General features: G+C 47.9%; 2 protein-coding genes across 4 annotated transcripts in view; one reads left to right on the top strand and one right to left on the bottom strand.

The window, feature by feature from the left end:
• Positions 1 to 2,791: 2,791 nt before the first annotated feature.
• On the bottom strand, positions 2,792 to 22,867 carry LOC130149974 (histone H2B 5-like). Of its 2 annotated transcripts, none has more exons than XM_056340340.1 (2): positions 22,729 to 22,867; positions 2,792 to 7,829 (listed from the first exon to the last, which is right to left on the bottom strand). In XM_056340340.1, the coding sequence occupies exon 2, from the start codon at positions 7,800 to 7,802 to the stop codon at positions 7,422 to 7,424; it is 381 nt and encodes a 126-aa protein (XP_056196315.1). In that variant the 5' UTR covers positions 7,803 to 7,829; positions 22,729 to 22,867; the 3' UTR covers positions 2,792 to 7,421. The 2 variants fall into 2 exon arrangements, with proteins under 2 accessions (XP_056196315.1, XP_056196316.1); XM_056340341.1 differs by lacking the exon at positions 22,729 to 22,867 and adding an exon at positions 19,139 to 19,566.
• The window catches only part of GRAMD4 (GRAM domain containing 4), an 84,920-nt gene continuing 79,972 nt past the window's right edge, over positions 22,770 to 27,717 (top strand). Inside the window, exon 1 of one of the 2 annotated variants that reach the window (XM_056340338.1) lies at positions 22,770 to 22,788. Coding sequence is in view for 1 of the 2 variants with exons in the window: in XM_056340337.1 (XP_056196312.1) it covers positions 23,297 to 23,325 (29 nt within the window). In the remaining variant the exon portion in view is untranslated. Of the gene's footprint in view, positions 22,789 to 23,036; positions 23,326 to 27,717 lie in introns of those variants that run through there. The other variant, XM_056340337.1, reaches the window with a different exon arrangement.

Below are 27,717 nucleotides of genomic sequence, written 5' to 3' on the forward strand. Positions count from 1 at the left end.
GCACTCATGGCTCTCCTGTCTGGAGATCTGTTTTTCAGAGGCAGGCCGGTGTTCACCAGGATGTGCCCTAGCCTGTGGGGTGGGGCAGGGCAGATGCATCCCCTGGTTTATTTAAAAAGTTTTGCCGGATACTTTTGCCAGTGTAGGCAAATATGGATGTACTTTATGTAAAGAATATTCTCCACACCTGCACAGGAGGAGGTTACATGATCAGTAAGTTGGAGAGGTGCATGGAAGACGAGATACCCTTCCTGCCCAGGGGCTGGATGTACAGGAATAATCAGTGAGCAGCCACAATATAGCAAAGTCAGTGCAAGTCCCTACAGAAGGGTGACTTTTATCACTTTTTAGGCAGGTGAAGTTATTTTAAAGCAGTACTGATTTGACTCAGTCACACTCATATTCTCATAACCGCATGCTCACAAGGTGGGTGTATCCAAGGCATCTGGCCAGCATGCAGGCACCAGGAGGTCTGTGCCCATCTTTGTGATAACTTTGAAGATGAGGAATGGTGCCATCATGTCCTCATCAAATTTGCTGGGTTCCTCTTAGATCGGTGACCATGTGCTGGTTCTGGAGGTGCCTCTAGTTCCCTTTAGCTGCTGGTAGCAACTACACTGTCCATCCTGCTCCACCTCTGGGAGTTACCAGGATTTACTCCTGGCCCTTTGTTTCCTGACTGTGTTCTGAGCAGCTGCACGCTGTGTGTGTGCCAATTTTTTGGTGGGCTCCTCATTGAGGTCCCGTCAGCACGTGCCATTCTTGCAGCATTCACTTATAGTCTCCTGCCTTTGGTCCTTTCTGGTGCCTCACACCCAGCCATTGCCATTCCTTCCCCATTCTTACCCATCTTCCCATTTCTCTTACTATTAAAATCTTCGTCTGTCTTCTGAAGACAGTTAAATCTAAGATTTTTTTTTTTTTTTTTTCTGAATGAACTCTGTAAAAGATCTTTTTGTGGGGGGAATTAGCATTATGGACATTAAAAGGCAGGAAATTGTGTATATTTTTTTTTTTTAAATCAACTGCTTCAAGGGAGAAAATGAGAAATGTTTTTGAGAACAGCTTTCCTTTACATAAGAAAGCAGAAGCTCCATTCCTCTCTTTTTCTCACACCATCTGTGTTTATTAACTCTATTTTAGAAACAAAACATCTCTTACATTTTTCATGTAAGCCAGGCTAACACAATCCACATTACCATCTATGCAAATGCAGGAGACACGTAGGAAAGGAAGATGAAAAGCTTTCTTTTATGCTTTCTTTTAAGTTTCAGAGGCTGAAGAAAACTGCCTGAAACTCTTCACATTTCATGCGTAGTACAAGGCAGATCAGCCCTTTGGTGCACCAAACCCAAAATCTTGTTTCCAGCAGTGCCCGTGACAGAATAGGCAAGAAAGACTGTAGGAATCTTCCTATTTTCCCAGTCTCTAACAATTCCCAGCATAGTCTGTAAGTGTTTGGCAACTCTCAATGGATTTCACTCCCATTAATTTGTCCTCAAACCAAATTCTAGCATCTCCAGCATCTGTTGGCCAAGGGCTCGATAGGTGGACTGCTTGTTGCATGAAGTGCTGCTTCTCCTAACTTACTTTAAAACTCAATTCTTTCATTGTTTCTTTTGATGCTCCTGAGTTCTCTATCTGGTTCTGCCAATAGCCTTAGCCAGGTGGCACCTGAATCCAACTAATGGTCTTTGAATAACCAGTCAATAGTGACTAAATAATAACTGAATAACTACAAAGAAATTAGTTATGTCCAAACATCCTGGAGGAGCATAAACATAGGTTATGCTCTACCTTTTCTTGTCTGGTTTGGGTCTTCCTGAGACCCAGGTGTCAGCTCTGTTATGAAAGTGTACTGTGGGTGCTGCTCTGCAAAGGGGTATCCAAGTGAAAATCAGCATTAGAAGTAGCATCATTTATTTCTTTGGAAAGAAATACTTCAGATCAGTTAGTCATAAGGGGTTTTTTTTTCTCCAAATACTGCTTTTCCCCAATTATGTTAAGTTTATGAGTCTGTCTTTACAGAGACTCTAAATCTTTCTAGTTCTGATTTCTGTTATATGCCATATCTGAAGTCTCAGCTTGTTTCTCCAGCACGTGGTGTCTAGCACAGCACATTCATTTCCCACTCCAATGAGTGCATTACAATACTGAGGTCCAGCAGGTACGTGTTTCATTTGAGTGCATTTACCAATCATTGTTTCAAAGGAAGGTCTCTTTCCTTCTGGGGTTTTCAGATGCTACATCTTATTCCGTGTTTGTTGCCTATAAACTTTCTTATAGTCCAAGGAAAGATGTTTCTAGTGGCAGCAATTGTTAATTCAGATAAACAAAAATTCTGAATATGCACAAAACACTTTTCCAACCACAGAATCTCACAGTGCTCAGTCTGTGCAAGTCAAAAGTGCTGCCCCTTGGGGGTTACATGATGGGTGCCAGGCAGTGCACACCCCAAGCAGGAGTGTGGCAAGAACAGGTCACAAGCTCAGCTCTGCCTGGGGTTAAGCTCACTGGAAGGGCTTGAAAACACACACATGCTTATGTTGCACCCATTTGGAGTGAGCGACACCCCACAAGGACTCACAGTGGCAGCCTGACACTCTCCCAAGTGCAGAGCTGCTCTGGTTTTTGACTAACCCTCTGCCGGGACCAGCCAGGATCCATCTCTGCTGGAAGGGTGGCTGCTGTCCCCCTGGGTCTGCAGGGAATATGATGGAGAAAGAGAAATGTGGGGCTTCGGTTGGGGGAGGTAGTGATACAGCAGAAACGAGACATTCTGACTACTGGGTCTCATGTGACTTTAAACAGGTTGTCATTTACATTTTATTTATACATTTAACAGAAAACAGATAATTAGCAGTAAGATAGGTCATAAAACAGCAGTATTGTAACATAGATCATACTTGATGTTAACACTTACTGTCAGAAAAACCCCGTGTACATAAGCCCACAAGGTATCATGCATGCAGAGTAAGCATGAGAGATTGGTCCCCAGGTGCTGGTCCTGGGGATCTCTTGAAATTCTGGCAGCAAGTGATTTTTATGATTTAGTTCCCATTCTTCCTTTTCCTGCAAACAATTTGGTCTGGATATAAACCATCAGGAAGCGCTACCATGGGACAAATGCTCAGGGCTGTGCAGAGGCCGTGCCAAGCTTGGCTCCAGGGGTGGGCAGGACTTGGGGCTACCTCTGCGTTGCTGCCTGTCACCAGGGCAGAAGGGCGCTCAGCCACACGGCTCCTCTGGGCAGGGCTCCTCAGCAGCCTCAGCTCAGGCACCCCTTGAGGACATGCCGCAATGCCCAGGACAGGCACTCATCCTCCACACTTGTTTTTACTGTTGTTTTCCCTGTGCCTGACTAAAGACCTGTCTATCCGGAGCAGGAGCAAAACTCCATGAACATGGCCACTTGGTTCTTCTGTAGATTGAGCTCTGCTGTGAAGGGCAGATGGACTTTAAGCCCTTCTAGGGAAGCAGGGTGGAAAATCAGGAGTAGATCTATAGCAGCTAATTTTATCTTAAATTGTACATGAAAACAAATAACTCGATGCAGCGATGTGCACGGGGTTAACATGGGGTTAGTATCAAGGCTGTATTACTCTTTTTCAGCTTCCTTTTCCAACTTTCAATCTGCAGTTGATTTTTTTTTCTTTTAATTGGCAAAACACAGCAAAAAAAAAAAAGGTGCTTCTGGAGTTGGGAGTAGGAATCAGATAGAGACAGATAGAGACAATGGAGCTTGGTATATTATCTTCAATTTTGAAATGTTTTATGAATTCCAGAGCTGGAAATAAGTATTTTTTACAAGCACGGATTCTGAAGTGCACAATTCCTCTTCTGCAGCAAATCTCCTTACCAAAGAACTGTCATACCTCAGATTACTGAGCGGACAATTGATGTTTGAACTTCTATTGCCTCTAATATTAAGGCTTAGTCCAAGCTCATCGCAGTCAAAATAACTCCCGTGTAACTTGTGAGCACGCTCCCGTACAGCAGCAGGCAGCCGTGGGGAGGGCAGGCTGCCTCGCGTGCCGTTTGCCTGCTGACCAAGGAGCCTCCCAACGCTACAGCTGGGCGGCTGCATGGGAGCACAGTCCCCTTCCCAATCTGCTCCCTTTTCCCTTGTGTGACATTCGAGTCCTCTGGGATCTGCAGAAATGGGATGTGTCGGATTTCCAGCATCAGGACTGTTGGAGAAACTGCTCGTGGGACACTGCAAGGGTCAAACACCCATAGCTGTGTATTTAAAAGCCAAGACTCTGCTGCTAACTGGACCACCGCAGGAGACACAAATTTCCTTCCTTCATTTTTCCTTGACACTAAGGCCTTTAATTTCCCAACTGCTTTCTGCAGCAGTCCTAGCTTATGCCAGCCCTGCCTTTCCTGGATCAGCCCTTCCCTTCCCTAGCACAAGTGTCTGTACAACAGTGACAGAGCAGAGCAGCCCCCAGAACTGGGTTAAAACAAAGCTTGCAAAAGAAAAAAAAAGAAAAAAAAGGCTCATTTTAACCTCGATCGTTCCCCAGTCCTGTGCTTCACACTGCCAGGCGCAAGTAAAGAAGCAATACAAGGGGAGAGTGAAGAGCAAATGATGTGTGAAACCACAGCCTAAACTATAAATGGAAGGACATGACTAGTCTCAGTCACTTGGCTTTAGACAATATAAAAATCCTCTTTAAGTCTTCAAGCATTTTTATAGCCTTAAATCAAAGTTTCTCCTTTCTCTGAAAAAATTTTCAAAACCAGAGCGTGGCAATAGCGGCAGAAGAAAATGAGACCAGTGCTGTATGTGTATGGGGCCAGCAGCTCTTGTCCCAGTGCCCAGCCTTGCCCCAGCTCCCCGAGCCACCCAGGAGACCCTAAAACACCCTAAACCCACCTCATTTTATTTTCCTGACTTCTTGCAGCCTGCAGAGACTGGAGCAGGACTCTGCTCTGCTCAGAAGAGTGAGGATTGGGAGGCTGTGCCGGGTAATCCTGGGAGAGGTGTGTCCTACCTTGCACACACCACTTGGACTGGAGCAGATCTATCCCACTCTGAATTCCTATCTTCAGGACTTCCCGAGGGGATGAAAGCTGACCCGCAGCTCATAGGAACAGGAGAGAGGTCCAGCATTGCCAGCCAGCCCTTCACTCTCTATATTCCCTTTCTGCATCATACACTGCCCGATTTCTTGTGGGAGAGGGGCCGAGGAGAGCAGATCTAGGCCCACTGCAGGTACATTTTCATCTTTGGTGTCTGATTTTGACTATTTGATTGGAAACAAAAGGAAGTGCCAATCTGTCACCTCCAAAGTGCCCTGGCCAAGTGGTCCAGGTTACCAATGCTACCGAGTACAGACACTGCTGCTGGGAGCTGCTCGCTGTGGGTGCTGACACCGGGGGAGACGGCTCTTGCTCTTTCTCAAAGATATCGCTCGGGATTCCTGCTGGCATTAGGGTATCAAACGTGGCTGTGTGCTATCACTGAGCAAAAGTATGGGAGGAAAGCCCCTTTTCGGGTGCGTGGTGTTCAAACCCAAAGCAGGGGAATGGGAGCAGCCCATAAGGAACTTGATCTTCACTCTTGCACAGAGACCACACAAGACCCCATGTTGCTCTCAGGTTCTTGAGGTGCTCTTGGTTGAGTAGGTCTGCATGGTCCTTTCCTCAGACCAACTGGAAAATGACTGTAATGCTGTTATAAAAGCAAGAAACAACTGAATCTTCTGCAGCTGCAGAGTTCTACAGCTCCAAAAGCAACGTAAATTTGTCAAGGACCCCCATCACTCTCAAAGTGTAAAGAAACAGGATAAATGTAAGGGAAAGTGCAGATGTATTGCAAGGTTGCTATTTCAGGGTATTAATTTATCTTTCAATTAAAAGCAAGGTCTTGAGTTTGGGGAGAACCTGCACTTAGTTCTGGATCCTGTATGTTTGCTGCCCTTTTTATTTACAGGATAAGCTGCAGAAAGCAGTTGTTATTTTAGACACAAATATTTTTTATCTGAGCGCTACTGCCTACCAGATATTTTGATTTTTTTAAAAAATACTGGCTAATTTTATGTTTTGAGTAGGAAGCTTCAACTTCACACCAGTTCCACACGTGCTCTTCTGCTATCCAGCAGTTCAGGCAAGATAAATCTCTCACCAAGATGTTCCTCCACTGATTTCTATGGCTTTTATCAGGATTTTATTATTGCTCACCTTACTATGGACTTGGAGAAGACGTGGGGAGTATCTGAAGTAGTTTAAAATTATTTAATATTTAAAGTATCACTGGGATGCAGGCAAATGTCCCTATATATCCACCCAGCCCCAGTTTTTACTTTTTCTTTCTAACCAGTGAATAAAGCAGGGAAGGCAGGGCCAGGTGAGCTGCCCGGAGATGTGGGGAGCCTCTCCCCCAGACTGCATTAACCACCTCTGTTCCCGCTCCAGAGGCCTTCCCAAATCTTCAGTCCCCTCCCGACACTCCTGTGCTGTTTGTCCTGCACCACCCTTGCGCTCACAGGAGAGGGGAACCCCCATGGGCACCACCCCATCTCGTCCATGCGTATGGTGGAAAGGAGAGCCCAGGCAGCGTCAAGGCAGGAAAAGTCTCTGAAAAGCAGCAGAATTAGCAGCATCTTGCACACCAAAGCAAGTCCTACAGCAGCCAAAGCAGCAGCCAGGGAGGGCAGCAACCCAGCCCCAACATCCCCCCTTGTCTATCCATCTTCCTTGGCACAACGTGGGAGGCAGCAGGCAGCTCCACGGCAGCACCCCCAGCCTGCTGGACGGTTCATCCATTGGGAGCAACGAGGAGGAGCAGCGCTTGGTATCATCCCGGGCACCTGCCTGCCTGCCAGGCTTGCTCTTTAAAACAGGCGGTCAAGCACAGATCGTTGTTGAATCAGTATCAATTTCATTCTACAGCCCTTGCCCTGCAGCTGTCAATGCCACTTCTGCTGGCACAGGGTAGGCTGTGCCACTGTACACCAGGATGGATCTGGGCTACAAGGGAGAGGATACCAGCACTGACTCCTTGGTGCCCATCTTGGATGACTGTGAGAAAGCAGCCGAACAGGAAGACTTCAGAGACGGCATCTCTGTGTTGCTGCTGCCAGTCTCCCCTGCCAGCGCCAAGCACGCATGTTTGCCAAGCACAGAGGAGAGTTTGGATATACTGCAGTCGATCAGTCCTTCAGATGAGATGTGAAAGCAGGGGCCTCCTCCACCAGCCTCGTCGAACCCACTGCATGTCCCAAACAGACTATGAAAATCAGTTGACATCCAGATCACTGTCTCCTCTTCCACATGGCAGCTTCTCATGCCCATCCCAAGGCTGTAAATTGCTGTGGATAATAGCTGTGACGTTTATCCGGACCGTGGCTGCCTACCCGTGCTTGCGCGGAGGGTCCGGTGCTCGATGGTCCCACTAGAGAGGTGACGTCCCGCTACTTGGAGCTCGTGTACTTGGTGACGGCCTTGGTGCCCTCCGAGACGGCGTGCTTGGCCAGCTCTCCTGGGAGCAGCAGACGCACAGCTGTCTGAATCTCCCGGGAGGTGATGGTGGAGCGCTTGTTGTAATGGGCCAGGCGGGAGGCTTCTCCAGCAATGCGCTCAAAGATGTCGTTGACGAAGGAGTTCATGATGCCCATGGCCTTGGAGGAGATGCCGGTGTCGGGGTGGACCTGCTTCAGCACCTTGTAGACATAGATGGAGTAGCTCTCTTTCCTGCTCTTGTGCCGCTTCTTATCGCCCTTCTTTTGGGTCTTCGTCACCGCTTTCTTGGAGCCCTTTTTGGGCGCAGAGGTGGACTTTGCTGGCTCTGGCATCCTGAGAGCTTTCTTTGGGTCTTGGAGCTGCTTGGAAAGAACACCAAAACAATTAAATTCTTTTTTGTTCTTCTACAGTATAGTTTTACTGAAAGGTGAGAGAGTCTGAGTCAGAGACAAGTGACGTCTCTGAATCTGACACAAACACCCCATGGCCCCGTGCAAGCACTTTTGAACTGCCAGTGAGAACTGCTCTGGTTCGTGTATGGTTTTTTGTTGTTTTCTGTCCAAATCCCCGTAACACTAGCCTTGTAAACAGCACTGAACCCAGGCCTAGTTGGCATCTACTTAGTAAACATCGGCTGGAGGGTGAACGTATTTCTGATAACATTGCAGTTCCAAAGAAAACACTAACTGCAGCAAGGATTAAATTAAATCTTGCTGGAATGGGCGGGAGACTGTTGCAAGGCATCACTGAAGCCACCTTATCTCCAATAGACCCTTTTTTCTTTGTAGGTAAAAGTTTATTTTGAGGGTGCTTGCATTTCTGTGGCTATTGTTTTACACCATGCATTGCACTGGAATATAAAAAACATATAGTTTTAAGCTAGCCAGCTGAGCTATGGGAATCTCTCAGTATTCATGTTAGCTAGCAAAAATACCAGAGAGCAGAAAAGCTCAGAGGAGGTGGCAGGAATCACTTGGCAGAGAAACAGGAGTGTGGATATGAGGAAAACAATGAAAGTGCTTTTGGGCTATGTGTCGACGGAGAGAAGCTACATGGACTGAAATTGTCTCCTGCTATTTGTGCTTTCTGTTTCCAAGAGAGCAAGCCTCCGCTGGCCGGTTTACATCAAAGATGCCTAGTCCCCTCTCTGACTTACTCTTCGTTAGGCCACAGCCTGCAGAGCCCAGACCGGCAGCTGACTGCTGTCATCTGGAACCGCAGTAACAAAGAGACAGTGTGTAAACCTGCCATAAAACCGGGTGCCTCCCCCGTGCTACACATTTGCATGTGCTCCACTACGTGGGTCAAGGGAGTAACTGTGTCGTAACCTGGTAAATGGTTTTGTGTCTCAGAGGACACTTTGATTGCTCCCTTGAAAGGCAAGGCTTCTCCAGGCTTTGCTGGAGGATTGGCTTCCAGCATCACTCTGGGGCTTGGGCTTTTACTACTCTGTGCCTCCTTTTGAAGATGACCTAGGACTTACAGTCTGCTGGCCAAGAGAGACTGGAAAAGCAAAAAAAGAGAGTTTCAGGGCTGATGGCACATGAGAAAATGGACAGATAAAAACACGAGAGAAAGCTGGAATCTAACATGTGGTCTGTAGACACAGAGCATTAGAGAGAGACCTAAACAGTACCTCTGCCAAAGCAACACCTACATGCTCAGCCCTGCCTCTCCTCCTTGGGGAGGACCAGATGATGCCTTCCACCCTGGCCTGGTTTCTCCACCGTTGCCCCCATCTGCAATCAAAGCCAGACACAGCAGCTGTGTTGCACCCAAGTCTAGAAGAAGTTCCCAGTTGCTCCCTGTGGGAGCAGATGTCTTTGACCCTGAGGCTGAATTTATGTGCCCACATCTTGGTGGATACCAGCTCCTGCTTCCAAACCATGCAAGAAGCCTCTGTGGCTCCAAAGCCTCAATATGTGAGACACTGCCTTCTGCCTGCAGCAAGCACCAGGGCCGCTGCTGGCTGCTTTACCCTAGGAGGCACCGACACTGGGCTCTGGCAGCTGCATGGTCTGGTAGGTGCTGGGCAAAGGGCAGCGTTGAGGGTTTCAAGTGGGGGTATGCCCAGCTGCAAGGGCAGGCTGGTGCTGCTTGGGATGTAGGGGGCATGGAGACAACATCTCCACCACAGCTCTCCAAAACACCCACCTAGCTAGAAGCAAAAGTTGGCACCAGTGTCCTTAGCACTGAGATTTTGTGCAAGCAAAGCAGTTTCTTCCTTGCCACTAATGGGAGTTTTGCTTCTGTGAGGCCCGAGAGACCCATTCAAGCTTCTTTTGCTTCATCTTGCAAAAATAAGTATTTTGTCACACCACAATGGAACATTGTCTAACTAGTTGGAAAAGGCCAGCGTACAGGAAAACTTCATGTAATAGGCTGCAAGCATACCATCAACAACTCGCTGCAACAGAACCCCAAACTGCTCATGACTAAAGCACACAAATATTTAAAAAAAAAAACCATCAAAATGGGGTAAAGACACATAAATCCCTCTCAAATCCCTGGAATAACTAGCAACCTAACATCAGGTATGGAGGATAGGAAGAAAAAGAAAAGAAAAAACCAAACAAATGTATGGAAAGCTGTTGATGCTTTCTTCTAGTTGGCTTTGGTTTATGAACATTAGTATCTTTTCCTAGTTTCAGGACACCTGTAGTTGTAACATACATGGTTATATGCCCTGGCAATCATAAACTAACAATTTTCTGACTCACTGATGTTAAAGGAAAAGCAGTTTCAGGAGATGGGACGTTGTGAGAGTAGTTCTCCTTCAGGTGAACTCAACCCCTGGCAAAGCTTCATGGCCAAGTGAGCTGAGCTAGGTGGAAAACCGCAGACAAAGACCGTGCCCAGAGACAGGCAGGATGGTTCTGACCAAAGTGGCCTCTGAGACTTGCACGCCAAAATGCTCAGTTTGAGCAGATGAATAAACAATGTCACCGAAATGCCAGAAATGTGCAGCTGGAAGGAGCCTCCAGAGCTCCATGCTTTGCTTTGAGGATGGGGTAACTTGCTATGCCCTCCTAGACTAATTTCTTACCTCTTCCTGAAAATCTCCAAAGACATGATTTTCATGTGCTATGAGCTTGACTCTGCCACCTCACCCCCTTCTCAGTTCTCTGTGTGTTCTACTCACTGGAGGCATTTGGAAGGGCAAGTCCTGCGCACTCCTCAAAACTCTGACAGCTGCCCCATTAAACACCACATCATCTTCCTCTGGTGCAACCACAATTTTTCTTCCTTTTTATTCCTCTACTTGAGAAGCAATATTGGGAAAAGAAATCCCCTACCACTCTTGTTTGCAGACTCAAAAATACATCTTTTCAATGGAAAGGCGTTTCTCCAAGGGAAGAAATAACTGTGCACTTCCTTCTTTTTCTCTTGAGCTGATTTCCTGACTGAAAAACACCACAACTGAGAAATGTAAATGATGATTTCTTAGGCTTTTTTAAAAAGTGCGTCCTTCTAGAATATGTATTAATTGTTAAGTGCACTTGTACCGCAGCTTTTAAAAAATGAATATGGCGCCCAACAGGCACCAGAGTGGTTCCATGTCTCCAGAAAAGGTCACACCTACAGGACAGCTCTGTCCATTTGACTCAGCTAACCCCCTCGGGTAGCGTGGCCAGGATCTTGCTCTTCTTCCACATATAGCTGCGATGAGGGAAGCAATGACGCTAAAGTTCAGAGAGTAGCACAAAAGCTTCGGTGTCCTTGCTTCCCTCCACCCATTTCCTTGCAGCCTGCTGTTTAACAGGGAAATAGCGCCTGCCTTGGGAACAGGTTGCCTGCCTTCCAGTTTGTTTGGGCAGTGCCTAGCATAAAGAACCTGACTGCTTTTGCCAGGTGCTAAATAAATAATGTTAATAATGGTTGACGGTATCACCAACCCTTCTGTCAACAGTGCAACGCAATCCACAGGGAGGTGCTGTGCTGGTACGAAGACAGAAGTAGTGGGATTATTCCCAAAGTGTCCGCGTGGAGAGTTTGTTGAAGGAAAACTAGCTGACCTTTTAAAAAAATGGCTTCTTTTTATGGCTCTTTAAAAATAACAAGAGAAAAATCCTGAAGAAGTTAATAATTATTGGGTTTCGTGTTTGGAAGTGTTGCTGTCATGATTGACTTCTCTGCTGTGAGGGTGACCCATCCCTGGCACATGTTGCTCAGAGAGGTTGCAGGGTCTCCGTACTTGGAGATACTCAAAATGCGACAGGACACGGCTCTGTACAACCCACAGCGGCTGACACCGCTCTGAGCACGGGCTGGACTGAACGTTCTCCAGCTTCAGCCATTCTGTGACTCCTGGAGGCTGAAGCTGGAGGTGCTCTCACCTAGAACGTGCTTTACAAGCTGTGTTCCCCTGATGGACATCTCCCACAGGACACTGCAGCCAGAGACTCCCACAGGAACCCCTGAGAAGGGGAGATGGTCCAAGCCACCAAGGTCCCGGGGACACAGGGTACAGCCATGCAAGAGGAGGCACTCTGAAGCATCACAGTGACATTTGGAAGAATTCAGGTTTTTGAGGAAAATCTTTGGGCACATTTTTTTCTTTATGGCTTTGTATGCTCCGAGTCAATCAATTTTCAGCGCTGGCATTTTTTTCCTTCCTCATAAAACCAACAACAAAACCAACCACAGCATTATTTCCTAGCCAGCTCCAAGCAGCAGCCTGCCTGCTGCTAGGAACCAGAGCGGTGCAGAGTGACAGATACATCTTCCTTTGTGTTGACACCCCTTTCTTCAGCATCATTAAAAGGAAAATGAACTGAAAACATATTCAAAGATACAAATCACCGCAGTCTTTCAGATCTGAGATGGGAGAGGAGCCCTGCTGAGAAATCCCATGTGAAGCCTGATGCTGTCTCTTGTTTTCCCCAGGCCTTGATATATTGACAGAGAGAGAGACAGGCGGGGAAGCTCTCACAGCATTTTTGTTCATTTTCGGCCTTGCTGTTTGCTGTTAAGTCTGTAGGACCAGTGCCAAGCTGGTGGCAGCGGTGTGCATGGGTGACCACGAGTGGACCATTAGCTGCTGGCCTTTTGGGCCTCTCCTCATACAGAGGTGGAAACAGCACTTCCATTTTTTCCTTCTTTTTCCTATTAAAAGCTGTCCTTGCTGTGATGAGCTCTGTAGCATCTACTGTAAATCCCCATGCCCACTGGGCTGCTTCCTTGCTGTGATTTCCTAATCAAGCATAACAGTTACATTTCTAGAATCGGCATTTATTTCTTGGGAGGTTTTGGTGCAAAATTAAACATTTGTAGGAAAAACTCAAGCACTCATCTTTTGGATATCTGATATTCTGATATTTGCTAATCTTCTGATGATCTATTTTAATCCTTGCCAGTATAAATGAGAGCCAACGGGCACTTGCTGTTTAGTCTACCCCTTAAATAGGAATGTCCTGTTAGTTCTGTCCAATCATCGTCCCTTTCCCCAGCTTCTCTTGCTGCATAAAATAAACTTGGCTTTAATCCTACACATCAAGAAACGTAAAATGAAATCTGCTGCTGCTTCTTGTTTTACCCTCTCTGAAACACAAAGAAGAGCAACAACTTAGGGAATGTTTCCACCGAAAGGAAAAGGCTTTCTAATGGCTTCATCTACTCTGAAATGCTTGTAAGAGCACAGACAGCAGATCTGGTAAATACAGTTTACAAATTACCAGATGTCAGCAGATTACTCTTGTTGGAACAGCATTATTTCTGCAGACTGCAGATCCCCTCCCTTTTATAACATATGGACATCTACCTGGAAGTTATTAAACAAGAATTTTCTCATCCACCAGGTGCCATTAAATAGTACTAGCTGAGAAAACAAGCAGGTATTTTATGGTTATTTGGTAGCAAGCTCTGCCTTGGGTTGCAAAGCAGATCAGAAGCGTGATGAGTCACTGTGAGACATTGGTGATGCTGTGTCATGTGCAAAAACTGATAGTCATATTCTGGACTGGAGAGAATTTTTCTCTTGGTATGTTGTCTAGCATGTGATGATGAGGTAATATTTGCTTTGAAGTAATGTCGAGAATTTCCTAGAATAAGGTAAACTAATCTGAAATGCCTGATTTCTTCCAGTGGTGGAGGGGTACAGAGGTTACTTTTGGGATCCCAGGTCTCCTCCCAGGCAATCCAGTATCAATAATAAGGCCCTATCTTCAATCCCACATACTCTGCTGCATTTTATATGATTGCTCCTGTAAAATTACCATTTAGAGGGCTGAATTTGAACCTTGGATACACATACAATTCCTCTAGTGAGCTGATTTGTGCCTGTGTATGGGACCATGAAAATATTTTAAAAAACCTGAAGATGCTCCCTCCTCCTTAACACAGAAAGAAATGCTACAAACTCATTCCCAGACACAGACACACTATGTTCAAAGTGGTTTTTAGATTTCTTTAGAAGAAATACAAGCAGAATAGTGCAATGAGATACAGTGGCATCCTAGCTCTTTAACTGATTGCTATCATTGCTTGTGTTAACACATTGCTTGGTAGTTCGGTACAGGATACTCCATACAGTAATCTTTTATTCTCTCCTTTTTCACCCCAGCGTTTCTGTTTATAATTTTAGAAAACGTATTTTCTATCACCAGCAACAACTGTAATTTCTTGTGCTACTTTTGCCCAAGCTGCAAGTCCTTCTCAGGGTTGCAGATGTATCAATCAGAGATGCTTATGTGCAAAGTAAGGAGCAGGACCCTAGATCAGAGCTCTCTGCAGAGAAGATACGTTGAATTTTTAAATAAAATCATATCCATGAGTCAACCAGAACAAGAGAGACACAGTGCTGCAAGAAGAATGATTGTCAGGAGGCTGAACACTGCTGTCCTTACTCTTACTAGAGGAGTGCCTGAAGTCAATGGGGGTATAATCTGGGTCTGAAACCACAAATACAGTGTTTAGAGATGCTTAGCACCAACAGCCAACATTGATTTCCACTGGAATCCAGGAGGCTCAGTACTTTATAAAAATCAGACTCCGCATTTTAGCAAGGTTTTGTTACTGCCAATAACTCGCTCATGACTTTTATCTGCTGTTATAAGAGTGCTCATTATCTACCTGTTCTGGAATATCTCTGATCCACAGGCTTGATCAACAGGATCTAATAAATGAAAGAGGAGAAATGATGTTTTCTATAGATCAATACCTGTTAAATGTTTACAAGAGTACACCCAGTACCAGCATCTGCCATAATTACACTCCAGTCAGCTTTCCCACAGAGTGCTGGGGTTTAAGAGAAGCCTGTATCACCACAGCCATCCTCGGAAAGCCCTCAGTACTAACACAGTCTGACAGAGCACACAACCCACTCCCTTCCTGGGGTTTTATCAGTAAGTCAAAACCTCAACACAACATAAAACTTCAGCACAGGCTTTCTCTTAAGTTTCAGTCATCGGGGTTTGCTGCTTCTGTCACAAATCCTCTCCTCAACCAACAGACTTCTGCTCCCTTCATACCCCTTCATACTTCAACTCAAGGGGACCCACTGGGGGTCAGCCTGTCAGCAGCAACTCCGTGTCTCGGTGCAGGGTTTAGCTCCTGCCCTTGGGTTAGCTCAGCAAAGCTGCTCTGAAGGCAGGGAGAGGTCTGAGCCTGCTCACCACGTACAGCCAGAGGATCTCCAGCTGACCTGGAGCAATCCTGCTGGGCGGGAGCAGCACGCAAGACATCACAGCAGCACAGCTACCCAGCACCATCCCAAGCCCTATGTATCTTCCTGGTGATTTGCAATGTACAGACTATTGGAGACAGGTGTGAGAACAAAAATCATAGGTGACTGGGGTCTGTCATGCTGATGACCCTGTTACACATCAGAAAGGTGCTTTAGTTATTCCATGACGCCCTATGCTACTGAAAAGAAAAAGTGCAGATTCAAAATGAATTGCTCTGTGCCGTATCAAAGATGAAAATCGCTTGATCTTTGACCTCATCATTTCAATTTCTCTGGAAAAGCAGAAGACCATAAAGTCACTGAGTTTGCTATATCTAAATAACTCCTACAATGGAGCCATGGTCTCCTAACTAGTAATGATAATAAGCATAAAGAACTGCTGTGGCATTTAAGCAAGCTATTTTTATGAGTTTTGTGGAGTAACAGAGAATTATCAAAATTCTAGACTATTTTCATCGGTGCTGAAAAAGGCATCCATTAAAAATGTGCCAATTCAGCCATGGCCAAAAATATGAGATAAGCTACAGCCCAACACCTGCAGGCCATAAGGGGAGAGTGGGTGGGAGAGGGAGAGGCAGCAGCCCCAGGAGGTGAGAGCTGCTTCTGAGTTAAGGCAGGAGTTACGTGGGAACCAAGACAAACACATGTGACACCTCTTCCTCCCACACGCCCCATCCCCAGGTTTCAGTAGGTTTCTGTGACCTTTTCCAGTGCTACAGATAATTTGTGTAGCAAAAAGAAACAGAAGCAGGGATCGTACCCAAAAACATTTCCTCTGGCCATACCACATTGACTGGGAATAATACGTATGGATACAAAACCATGCCAAAGTGGAAAGCTATGTTCCCAAGTTACACTGAAGATCAGACCAAGGCCATTAAGGCTTGTAAGAGTGACGTGATGGGTACATCACAATGTAAGTATTAGCACATATCCTCAACAGCATGGGTGAAATAAGCCCAGCAAAACTTTGTAACAACCTTCACGCAATGTATATGGGTCTAATCCATGTATGCTCAACAGACCTGCACAGTACACCAACTCCCCCTACGTAGGGAAAAAAAGCCAGGCAAGGGCATGATGCATGCAGTTGTAATCAATCATGACCGACATTCCTTCTAAATAAGTCTCTAACTTCAATCATCGTTTCCCAGTCACATTTCAGCAAGTCCTGAAAATAATTTAAAAAACATTAGTGAAAAGCATGCAATTAATGAAAATGTCAGGAATATGCGAAAGCTGCTTTATCATGGCTGCAAAGCATGGGTACTTGGGAACAGAAGAGTAAATGCAGGAGCCATGGGTACCACACCAGTACATCCAAAAAGACTGCATGCCACGCCACAAGCTAAAGGGCAGTGAGTGGCACAGAGCCAGATTTCATTGCTACAGGATACTGACAATATTGTAATGTGTGTATTAATAATTAATTTGGCATGGTAATAGCAATTTTACTGTAAAATGAAGATGCACGACTATTACTGGAGCCTGCAGGGAAACAAAGCTAAATGTCCTTCCCCAGATCTCACATCATCCAAACACCGGATGGGGAACACAATCCAGGACTGCTGACACCTTTCTCTGCTGCAGCCACTAGATCACATTACCACAGGCAGAGAGTCCTCTGAGCATTAGAGGTCATCTTCTATACAAAGCAGGAAAACGGAGAGCCTGATAGATGGAAGGAGAAGGAAAAGCACGTCTGGGACAGCATGGCAAAGCTCTATCAAAGATGGGTGCTGGCTACTCTCCCAAAATAGACAGGGGTAAGCACTAAGGACACAAGAGTTATTGAAGGAAAAGGTAAACCTTGGTACAAGAACTGTCAAGAAACCGTTTTAAAATGATCATGGATAAATTTAAGCTGGAGATGAGAAGGAACCTCACATCCTTACTGGGAAGCAGGAGGGTGAGGGCAACAGAGGAGGGGAGAAAGAGGAAGAAACCCATACCTTCCATAGTTCAAAGACAAAACCTGTTTTTAAAAAAAAAAAAAATCTAGTGAAGAATTGTTATCAAAATGCGCAGAGGTCCTTCATTTTGCACTTTTCTTTATTGTTCCTTCTTTCTCTCACACCCATTACAAGGGCCTGGAGGTTCAAAATGCCAGCAGGTTTGCTGCCAGTCGGTCCCGTCCAACACGTGATATTTGTACAGAGACTAGCACGTTGCTTCAAACAGTCACGGGGCTGAAAAGCTTGCAGTTCACCAGGACCATTGAAAAAAATGGCTTTCAGGCCAGGTTAGCCCATGCTTAAATTCCAGATCGTACAAACCGCCTGTGAATGGTGTTTTAACTTAGCTCTAACCTGTGATAGCACCATTATCACACAGACTTTGTGCGCTAGTCACTATACTGATACAAGCTAAAAAAGGCCATCTCCCTTCCAGAGAAATCAAAGCATAATTAGGGATACATCAATATTTACGTCAGGCAGGGGTGCAAAGAGCTCTCTGCTGAACAGTCGGTTGCAATCAGGAGACCAGCAGTGAAGAAAATGGGGGCTGCAGGACAAAATGCCAGCCCCAAAATGCCAGCGGTCCTGGCTGGTCAGCAGCAATTAGAAGAATTAAACGTGAGGGTTGCTTTTCAAAACACAGAAGGGTTTTCAAAGGCAGCAGGTTTAAAATGCCAGTGGAGTGCCACATTATCCATGCCAGACCATTATTTTCAACCATCCATGGCTCCATCCTCCTACACTCACTTTCCTCCTGAGGCTTCCACACCTTTAGTCTCCCCACGGCTACGTTTCTTCCTCAGATGAAGTGCTCACCCTTTGCTCTTCTTCCTCCCTGTGGTTCCTCTCTCAGCACGCACCCTCTGCAGAGCTCATTAGTGTCTCTGCTTCGAGAAGCACATCTTTGTGCATGACTCCAGGGTCCTCACCTGGAATTGTGCTCCAGTTATCAGGCAGGTGCAATCGATAAGAATGATCATTGGGGCTGGGCTGAGGACCCATAGCGCAGGAAAGGAGAGAATACAGGATTAATTCTGACGTGGGAGAAAGAGGAAGGTGTGACAGGATGAGCGAGACAGCTGCAGCATCCGTATCTTCAGGGCAGTGCTGCTGTATCTGCAATGCATTTTAAGGCTTATACACATCAAGACTGGAAATAAGCCGTATTTATATTGGGAATGGTCAGACAGTTCATTCCTGATGGGGTGCTCCCTGCCTCCTGTCTTATAGCACCCCACTTGTTATTCAGTCATCTTCCAGGTCCCACAGCAGACTCAAAGAGGACTTCTCCCTCTCTGTCAACATGGCAGCAGCTCCCTTCATCCCTGCCCCTCCTTCATCCACATTTGTCAGCAGTTCACTTCGGTTCTTTTTGTTTTCCCCTTTCCTTCCCGTTCTGTGATTCTGCCTGCTCTTGTGACACAGAAATGAGGAGACTCATATGAAATGCTTGCCCTGGCTCTTCTTCACACTAAGATTTCTCTTTAAGTGCTGAGCTCCAGAGTGGTCTCAGCTGTTCTTTCCTCTGCCCTCCCTGTACCTCATTTCAAGAATTTTTTCTGCAAATATGTCACACACTTTTCTGCTCAAGTTTCCTCTCACTTTCCAGGGTAACTCATATGCTCTTTGTAACTCCCAATAACCTTCCTAGAAGTGCATTTTCAGCTCCTCCTACCCCTTCTGCCATTGCCTCCTGCTTGCACTGCACTTATTGTATTGCCACCTTGATGTTTTGTTCTCATGCCCATTTTCCTTCCTTCTTTCATGTAGTATGTTCTGCTTAACAAGTATCAGTCTACTACATACAATCGCATCTCTTGTGGGAAGAGAGGTCACACAGGTTATACAAACAGGTTATAATGAGAGATTTTATGTGCCCAAGAGCATGTTCGTTTTTCCTGTCTCCATCCATTGGTCTAATACAAACATCACCTCTGCTGGCAAAACTTTGCGCTCTTAAATCCTTGATCATCATAGCTACAACCCCACAGTTTCTTCCTCAGTGCAAACCTCCTGCAGTGATTACCTTGGAGATGGTCCTCAACCTTCAGCTGCTGCATCTCAGCTCTCCAGGTGGCACTTTTCATGTCAGAGGTGAGTCCTCTGTAAACAGAAACTCTCTTCCCTGATCCTGGGGTAAATGCCAGTTTTTAACAAATAACACAGAAAACCTTACTACAATGGACCACCTGTGTATTTTGACCAAATTCAGAAAAACCCACCCTATTCTGCTATGCAGTTCTAAGGGTGGTTTGGAGGATAAACAATCCCCCCTGACAGATCGTGCCTTTAGGAAGGTCGGTGAAATAATATGACAAGGGTGGTGATTAACTCTCACCACAAAGGAAAATGTTGAGTTGATGTAGGTGGCATGTAAAATCCCCCACTCTCTTTATGAGTCAGGTAAGCTGCCAGAAAGCAGAGGTGGAATCTGTGGGATGGAGCTGTTTTCATTCCAGCCAGTCAGTACTATGATTTTTGGAAGAAAAAAAAAAAAAAGTTTAATTATTAAATCAGATTTTTTTTTTTAACCTAAGAGTCTTATTTAAATAGTGAAATCTAACATTTGCCCTTGATCCCCAGTGATTCTGTCTGCAGTCAGTGATAGTCAAGGGGAAATATTATTAAACAACTCCACCCCTCACCCCCTGAGGTTAATGTAGCATTTTTGGGTTGTGCATCTATTTTTCCACCTCCCACCCAATGCATGCATTCCTGCAGTCACAGCTCTCTCCTCTCTCTCTGGCTCCAGAAAAAAAGGGAATCTGACGAGCCAAGATCCCAGTTTTACCCCACACAGAGCCCTTCTCAGAGGCAGAGCTTAGCTCTGATGAGAAGAAAAGCATTTCTCTGCTAAAAGCTGCACAAAAGTGGCTTAACGAACGTGTAAAACTGAGCAATTGGGAAAAAAGAAAAGCATTTTGTGGGGTCCTCTTTTGGCTTAGTTTGGGATTCAAGGGATAATTCAGATGGCAGCGTCCCTTACCTAAAATTATTGTTACCAAAAATCAGAAATTTAGGAGTGTGAAGGAAATGCCATTGGGTCCTTGAGTTCAGGATGCTTACAGTCCTCCTCTGGTACGGTCAGTGGGAGCACAGTAACTGCTCTGTTCACAGTGCAGCCTAAGCGAGCTGTTTTTTCAAGTCAGATTCTGAATTTAGGAACATTTTCCACATACTTAATTCTTCAGTCTACCCAATGCACGGGTCTGAGGGTGGGCAGGAGCAGCGTACTTCAGGTGCTGAGAAAGGGATGCAATAGGATCAGACCATCAGCATGAGTCATGTCTTTGTTTCAGCTGGAGAATGGAAGATCTGGAGTAGAGATATACACACACACCTCTCTCTATGTAAATTTAAGCCAGGAGAAAGGACGGAGGAGGACAATGACCAAAAGGAACAGTGTGAAGAAAAAATGCCAAGAGGCACGTAAAGTAAGGCAGTGGAATGAAGTGAGATGTCAGAAGCCAGGACAGAAAAAGAAGGGAGTGTGTAGAGATGGAAGAAGGAAAATATATATGAAAGCGGACAAAAATGAGAGAAAAGGCATAAGTGGAGAAAAAGCGGAGAGAAAGGGAAGGTAAAGTAACCAGCACAATGTCTGGCAAGACAGCAACACTGAAGCATAGATAAGGCACAGAGGAGAGAGACTCAGAGGGTCCTTGCACAACAGAGATGTGAAATAGTTGGATTAAAAAAAATCACCTGCCAGAACAGCACTTCTGAGAGCCATGGGTGAGAGGTACCGCGGCCCCAGTGAGGGACAGAGTCAGGCCCTAGGAAGTGACAGGCTAAACCCAGTGGAACAAAGGATGAGGCCAGGAGAAGACAAACGACCCTTGTACTGGGTTGCTGCCTTTTGTCTAAAGCAGAAATCATGAAGGTCATTAAAATTGCCACTTACATCCCACAACTGAAACTTTCGAAAAAAACTCTCATTTTTTTCCAATTCAATCATTCTTTCTCCTTCTCTCCCAGCACTGGATTCAATTAATTTTTGCATTCTCCACAGCTATACCTCCCTGCCAGGGAAGAAACCCCCAGACACTATTATGCCTAAAGCAGACCTTGCTCTCTGGCTCCCTTTGCCTATAGAGGCTTCCATAGAAATCTTTCAGTAGACAAAGCCAGCCTTCCTGCAGCTCCAACATTGCCGTGGTGGGCTTGGGTATCATTAGCAGGATGAGGAAAGCAAGAGGAAGCAAACAGGGGTGTACACCCAGAGAAAAAGCTTTTTTTTTTTTTTTTTGGTTGTTGTTTTGTTTTTATAATTAGAAGATCTTACCAGTAGAGAGGGAAAAAATTGCTGCTGGTAAATAGTCTGTCATTCCTTTGCACATCGAATAACAGGAACAAGAGAGGAGAGTATGGGAAGTAGATTCATATTGTCAAATTCTTTCTCTTATTAACATACGTTCAAATGCGATAAAAACATAATCGGGAAAATAATGTGCTATAATGCAAATACTAGGGAGGCTACAGAGTAAAACCCCCCAGGAAGAACAAACAGTGTTCTCAGGGTAGCACCAGTCTGAGAAACCAGAGCTTTATTACTAGTAACAGGAACAACATATGGAGATGAATGAAACCGTGTTTGTAAATGCGATATGCAATTGCATACTCTCGCTCGGCTTTCCTTTTTTACAACCTGACTCAGCCTCCACATGGCTCCACTCCCCCATCTTTTGATTCATAAATCCTTGATCTCAAAAAATAAGAGAGTTATAAAGCCAGCACGCAAAGGGCACGAGATGACGTGAAATACGAGGATGCCATGCCATCAGTCACCACCTTGCAAACGGGCAAACCTGCGGGAAAACCGCAGCGGAGCGCGGCCCGCCGTCCCCGGGGCCCGCCGGAGGATGCCGCACCGCAGCCGCGGCCCGTCCCCGCTGCGCAGCGCGCACGCTGGGGCAGATCGGTCCCAGCACTGCGCGATATCGCTCACGCTGCGCGGCAGCCGGGCGGTCCCTGCATCCCCCAACCCAGAGGACGGGACGTGAGAGGAAGGAGAAATAAAAGGGCACGTACTCCCTACGAAAGCGAGAGGAGGGTTAAGCACGAGCAGCGCAAACGGCAGTGCGGGGCCCTGGATGCTGCCCAAGCGGTTACCCGGCGTGCGGAGCGTCAGCACCGCGGTGCCCGCAGGCGGGACGCCCCCCCCCACCCCCCCGGCGGGCCCGGGCTCCCCCCGGTGTGTGTGGTGAGGCTGCAGGACGGCAGCAGCCGGCGCCCCGGGGCGGCGCAGGGGGCCAGGCGGCGCTACGGGCCCGGCCCAGCGCTGGGGCACGTGCTCGGCCGGCAGCCCCCGGTTAACCGGAGCGCAGCTGGCCCCGGCGGCGCGGTCCCTGCGGTTAGAGCAAAGCACAGCCGAGGCGGCCGCCGTGTCCGTATCTGGCGAGCCCGGAGCACAGCGAAGCCCTGATCCTGCCGGGCTCAGGATCCGGCCGCAACGCACGCCACCCGCACACGGCGTTACGGTACCGGCGCTATAACAAATCGCATACGCGGCCAGCGCAAGCCCCGCTGCGGGCTGCTCCGGTGTGCAATGCGTATAGCAGAGGGCTGCACAGACTGCACCACCACCAGCAGCCAGCACGCTATGGAGGATCTTGCCTGCTAGGCGTCGGGACTCCTTCGCAGGCGAGCTCCAGGCGCCGGCGCGGCGCAGGGCAGGTGCGCGGCGGCGGGGCTGGGGGGCCGCTCGCTGCCGCTCCGCGCACGCCGGGAGGACGGCGGGACCCGCCGCCGGCGGGAGCTGGGGCCGGGCTGCGGCCGCCGGGGCGCCTCGCTCTGCGCCGCCGCCGCGCTCCTGCGGGCCGGGCCGCGCCGCCCGTGCGGCCGCCCATAGGCCGCCCCGCCGGCCCCGCCCGCCCCCGCCTCTGCGGGCTCCCGCCGCGGGGCCGCCGGGGGCGGGGCGGGCGCGCAGCGCGGCCCCGGCGAGCGGCTCGGGCGCTGCTGCGGCTGCGGCGGCGGCGGCTGCGCAGGGCGCTCGGCACGGCCTCGGCGGCGGCGGACGAGCACCTGCTGCCGCCCTCGCCCGCAGCGGGCAGGGGCGCCGCGCTTTGTGCGGGGCTGAGCGGGCGCGCCCGGCCCCGGCGGCGCCCGGCCCGGCGCGGCCCGGCGCGGCTCAGCGACCGGCGGCTCTCGGGGCGGCGCCTGGCTCCGGCGGCCTGGGCACCGAATGAGAGTTTGCTCCGATTTACGAGCAGGGTGAGTGCCCCGCCGGGCCGCCTTCGGGGGAAGACATAATAGCAACAACGCGTTTTCTTCCTTTTTTTTTTTTTTTTTTTTTTTTTCCGTCCGAGCCCTCCCACACCCAGCCCGGCACCGACCTCCCCGGGCCGGGGCGGCGGGGACTCGCTGGCCCCGCGGGCGGGGGGACAGGCGCGCCCCCACGGCGCGGGGCAGCGCTGCGTGCGGGGCCGCCCACCGGGCCGGGCCGGGGATCCCCGGGCGGGGGTCGCTGCCCCCGTCCTTTCCGTCGCCTTTTGTTCAGCTCTCCCGGGGCTGGTGGGGAAGGGGGCGGACCGACGGGCTGCGGGGGGAGCCACCGGGGAGCTCGGCCGGTGCCTCAGCTTTCAGGGCCCGAAACGGGAGACCAGCGGGCGCTGGGGGTGCCCGGCCGCCCCCCTCCGGGGCGGCGGGGCCGCGCTCTGCCCCCCGCGCCCCGCCAGCGCGGAGCGGCCGTCCCGGGCTGCGGGCACGGGCGGCACCGCCGCCGCCGTCCAGCTGAGGCGCGGAGCCGGGAGTCCCGGGCTGTAGTAAACACGGCGTATGGCGGGTGGCGGCGAGCCTGCTAGAGGTCACATCTTTATGTGCAAACGCAGCTCGCCTTAGCTGGTCCCCCGAGTTGTTGTCGTCGTCGTCTTGGGGACCGTGTCGCGGCCGCTGGCACGGCGTCCCTGCCAGACCTGCTCGCTCCTCACGCTGCCGCGCCGCAGGCTTTGGTCACGGTGAGCTGCTTGCAGGGATCTCCCTTGGGGCCGGGGGCGGGGGGGGCGCAGTGCCCGCTGCATCGCGCCCCCCCTTCACCTCTTCCCGCCCCCCGGCCGGGGTGGCATCGCGGTGGCAGCCGATTTGGAAATAAAGACCTGGGAGCGCAGTTTGTGTTGCGAGCTTTGCTTCCTGGGAGCTTCAGCGGAGCCTGGCAGAATTAGGGGCTAGCCACACGTTCGTATTAAATAGCCAGCAGCGCATCATGATGTGAAGTGATGAGGCGCGGGAGTGTTGGAGGAGTAGGAGCAGAGAAGCGCTGCTGAAGAGCTTACTTTCAGGAAGAAGGAGAGGATGGCAGAGCCGTGATGCTGGGTAAATGGCTGTTCTGCAGTCCAAGGTGTCAACCCAGACTCCTCCAGAAAAGGTCCCATAGGTGCACACGCATTTTGTGGGCCGCCTGCGTGCTTCTGTGGGTTGTCACTGAGCTTAAATGCACGTGTGGAGCAAGTGGGAAAATGACAGCTTTCTGACATGTTTTCATGTCATGCTTCACTACTGCAGCTGCAGAGTTTTAGACTGTGTAGATGTGGTACTGTTAAGCTTGGGCGAATGTAGAATGAATGATGGGCGAGTTCTCGGGTATCACGTTTCCAGTGGCGGTTGAGATGCGGGTGGGAAGGGGAAATACTTAACAAAGTAGGGATCCCAGGTGTCTGTGCTCTGTGTTATCACGTGCTAGAAACTAAGGGAGGACGCTGTCAGATCAGTAGTTTCATTCCTCAGAATTACGTGTGAGCTGTCTTAAACCTTTGTTGTTTTTTTTTTTTTTTTAAAGTGCCATAACTAGTGATTTAGTTAATTCAAAAAGGGGAGATTTTTTTTTTTTTTTTTGGTCCCAGCCTGTGTTCTTCTGAAGCTGACATTTAAGCTACTAGCTGTGAAACTGATAGAATACAAAAGTAATCGACGGTGTTACGATACCAAATTGCGCAAAAATTCCTGAAAGCTTGAGTTATGTTTCGCTGTTTTTCATACAGTGGCCACAAGTATGTTTGGCTTGTCCCTCTGCCATAATAAAGGTGGCTGAGATGCCAGACTGAGCTGAGGATGAGCCATGTCGCGCTTCCAGCTCTGCAGGTGAGCTTTCGGAAATGGTTTTGGCCGGTGGCAGATGGGACTGACCTGAGCTAAAGTGTCAGACTGATGGGTTTGGTGTTTTTTTCTCTTTTAACTGTGGCACTAGCGAGACCTGGTCTGCTCAGCACATCCTGGGTCAGGGGGTGACTGTCGAGCAGTGGGGGGGAGGCTGCTGTTGCTTGAACATACGTGTGCTGCTCCTTGGTGCGGTACGGCTTCTGCTGTGGGTGAAGGCATCACCCAGGCTTTGACCTCTTTCCTGGCCCGCCTTGCCAGCATGGCTGTGGCCTGGTGACCTGACGTCAGTGCCTGTGGGGGAGGGAGGAATTAAGGGCAGCAGCTGGGAAAGCCTGTCCTGGCCCCACTCTTCTGTGGGACCCGGTTTTGGAGAGACTGGCAGAGGGGAGACCCCAGCTGAGGAGACAGAATGAGGGGGCTGACATACAACCCTGCTGTTGTCTTGGCTGGAAACAAATTCCCGGTGATTTACTGGGCTGGTAGCCAGTGTAGAAGCTGTTTGCTGGCCCTGCCCCTTCTCCTCCTCCCGGTGTGTGATATTCAAAGATTGTAGGAACTGAGGATCATTCTAAGAGAGAATGGCTGGGGCGATATTGAATGCGGAAGAGATTCAATATTGTTTGAGACCTGGGTGGGGGGAAACCAACTTCAATATTTTGTTTTGGTAGGGGAACTTTTGCAGTGTCTAAGCAGTGATTAATGCTGCTGTTAAAGGTCAGATATACTTCTGGGGTAGTGGAACATTGTCTGGATACATACAGTGTACATACATGTGATACTACATATATGTAGTGTCTTCAGCATCATTCCGATAAGTGAGTATTTACTCATTAATACAGAGACTTCAAAGCTAAGGAGGAAATTAACTGTTTAATCCCCAAAGCGATGACAGATCTGTTCTAAAATTAACAGAGACCCCGTTTCACTTCATTTTGTCTGCTGAAAAGTCATGCTTTGTTTTTTGAGTCGGTCACTGCCAAATCCGTAGGGATTCTTGAAGATATGAGTCCGTGTTTTGTGTGACATGATCCTATTAACAGTTCTATGGTTTAATGTATTTTTATTTAAGGAGTAATAGGTCACATTTCCTGATGTTTTGTTTCTGACAGTTGTGGCAAATAAGTGCTATTCAGGAATGCCTGAGTCAAGGGCAACATGTAACCTTGCCGAATTTTTTGGGTTAAAGCTATTCAGTGGCTTGTCCCAGTCTCTTCTTCCCGCTCCTTACCCCCACTATTTATCAGGATTAGTAGTGATACCCTCTTTAAAGCCCTGGCTATTGCCAAAACACTCCAGTATTATGTGCAGAATTGGAGGCCGTCTTGTCTAAACCTGACTGTCCCCTGCCCAAATAAAGTACACAATTTTCTGTCTTTATCCTATAACACTGTTTCCTTTTCTTTCCTACGTAGATTTTTCTCAGCTAAACAATATCTGCATGGCAGCATCCATACTAGGAGAAGGGATGACTTCCTCTAATGTGTTATTTTTATGACACTGAGTTTGATCAGAGGGAAAGCTTTTGACAGTAAGTGCTTAATCAGGGTCTTCCAGAAGAGATTCTCCCTCTGCCCTCTGTCCTGGCCTTGCATGGTGGCAGGTCAGTCCATGGAATAATCTGTGCACAGGAATACAGCCATCAAATGTAGCTTTTGGGCCATACTATTGGGCGCTTCCAGAGTTTATGTGTTTTGATCTTCCAAGTTTCTGAACAACTGCAAGTTTTATCTTTCCATCTTCTGGTCATTGTCATTGATATGGGACACAGACACAGACACACACACACACACAAAGAAGTCAGGCCTTTTCCTAGGAGGTTGAAATTTATTAAAACAGTTATAGTTTAGTGGTGAACTTTCCTTAAAATTTAATGAGTTAGTGCTGCTTTTTGTTGTGACATAAGAAAATGAAGGGTCTTTGAAGCTACTTCAGACTTCATAAATATTAACAGGCTCTGCAGTCTTCACAGAGAGTAAGCTCTGGATGTTTTTTCTTCGCCTTAATAGTACAGTTTCTTTTGCACAGTAAATCTTCCTGCCTTGACTAAACTGAAAGAGCAGTTATTGGATGCAAACCAAAAAATATTATATTTGTGGTTAGGAGTGCTTTTGCTGTTTTTCCCCTCCTCTCTTTAATACCCAGTCCTTTCTCCTGGTGCAGGCTCTGGTAGCAGTAAATTTAATTCCATCCATTTACAAGACCAGATCTTCACAGGTACTTAAATGATTGAAGATGCAGTGTTTTGCTTCTGAGAGTAGTGGAAGGTAAAGATTCCCATGTTCAGTTGCATTTGAAAAATTCTATTTTCATCTTGAGTTGCCGTATGTGTTTAATACTTGGTCTTGTTAATGAGGAAAAAAACCACTAGCAGTATTTTCTAAGCTTGCCTTGAGAATACTTGAAGTTGTCTCTTTTTAGTTTAAAAGCTACGTCTACATCGTAATGGAAACTGGAATCCTGTTTAGTTGCAGGTTCTTACAAATCCCAAGTGAATGCAGCAAGTTCTTTCTC

Source organism: Falco biarmicus, chromosome 5, assembly GCF_023638135.1.
Source record: "Falco biarmicus isolate bFalBia1 chromosome 5, bFalBia1.pri, whole genome shotgun sequence".
Lineage (NCBI taxonomy): Eukaryota > Metazoa > Chordata > Aves > Falconiformes > Falconidae > Falco > Falco biarmicus.

Excerpts from the sequence above, each read along its gene's own strand:
- LOC130149974 (XM_056340340.1), bottom strand. The coding sequence starts at position 7,802 with ATGCCAGAGCCAGCAAAGTCCACCTCTGCGCCCAAAAAGGGCTCCAAG.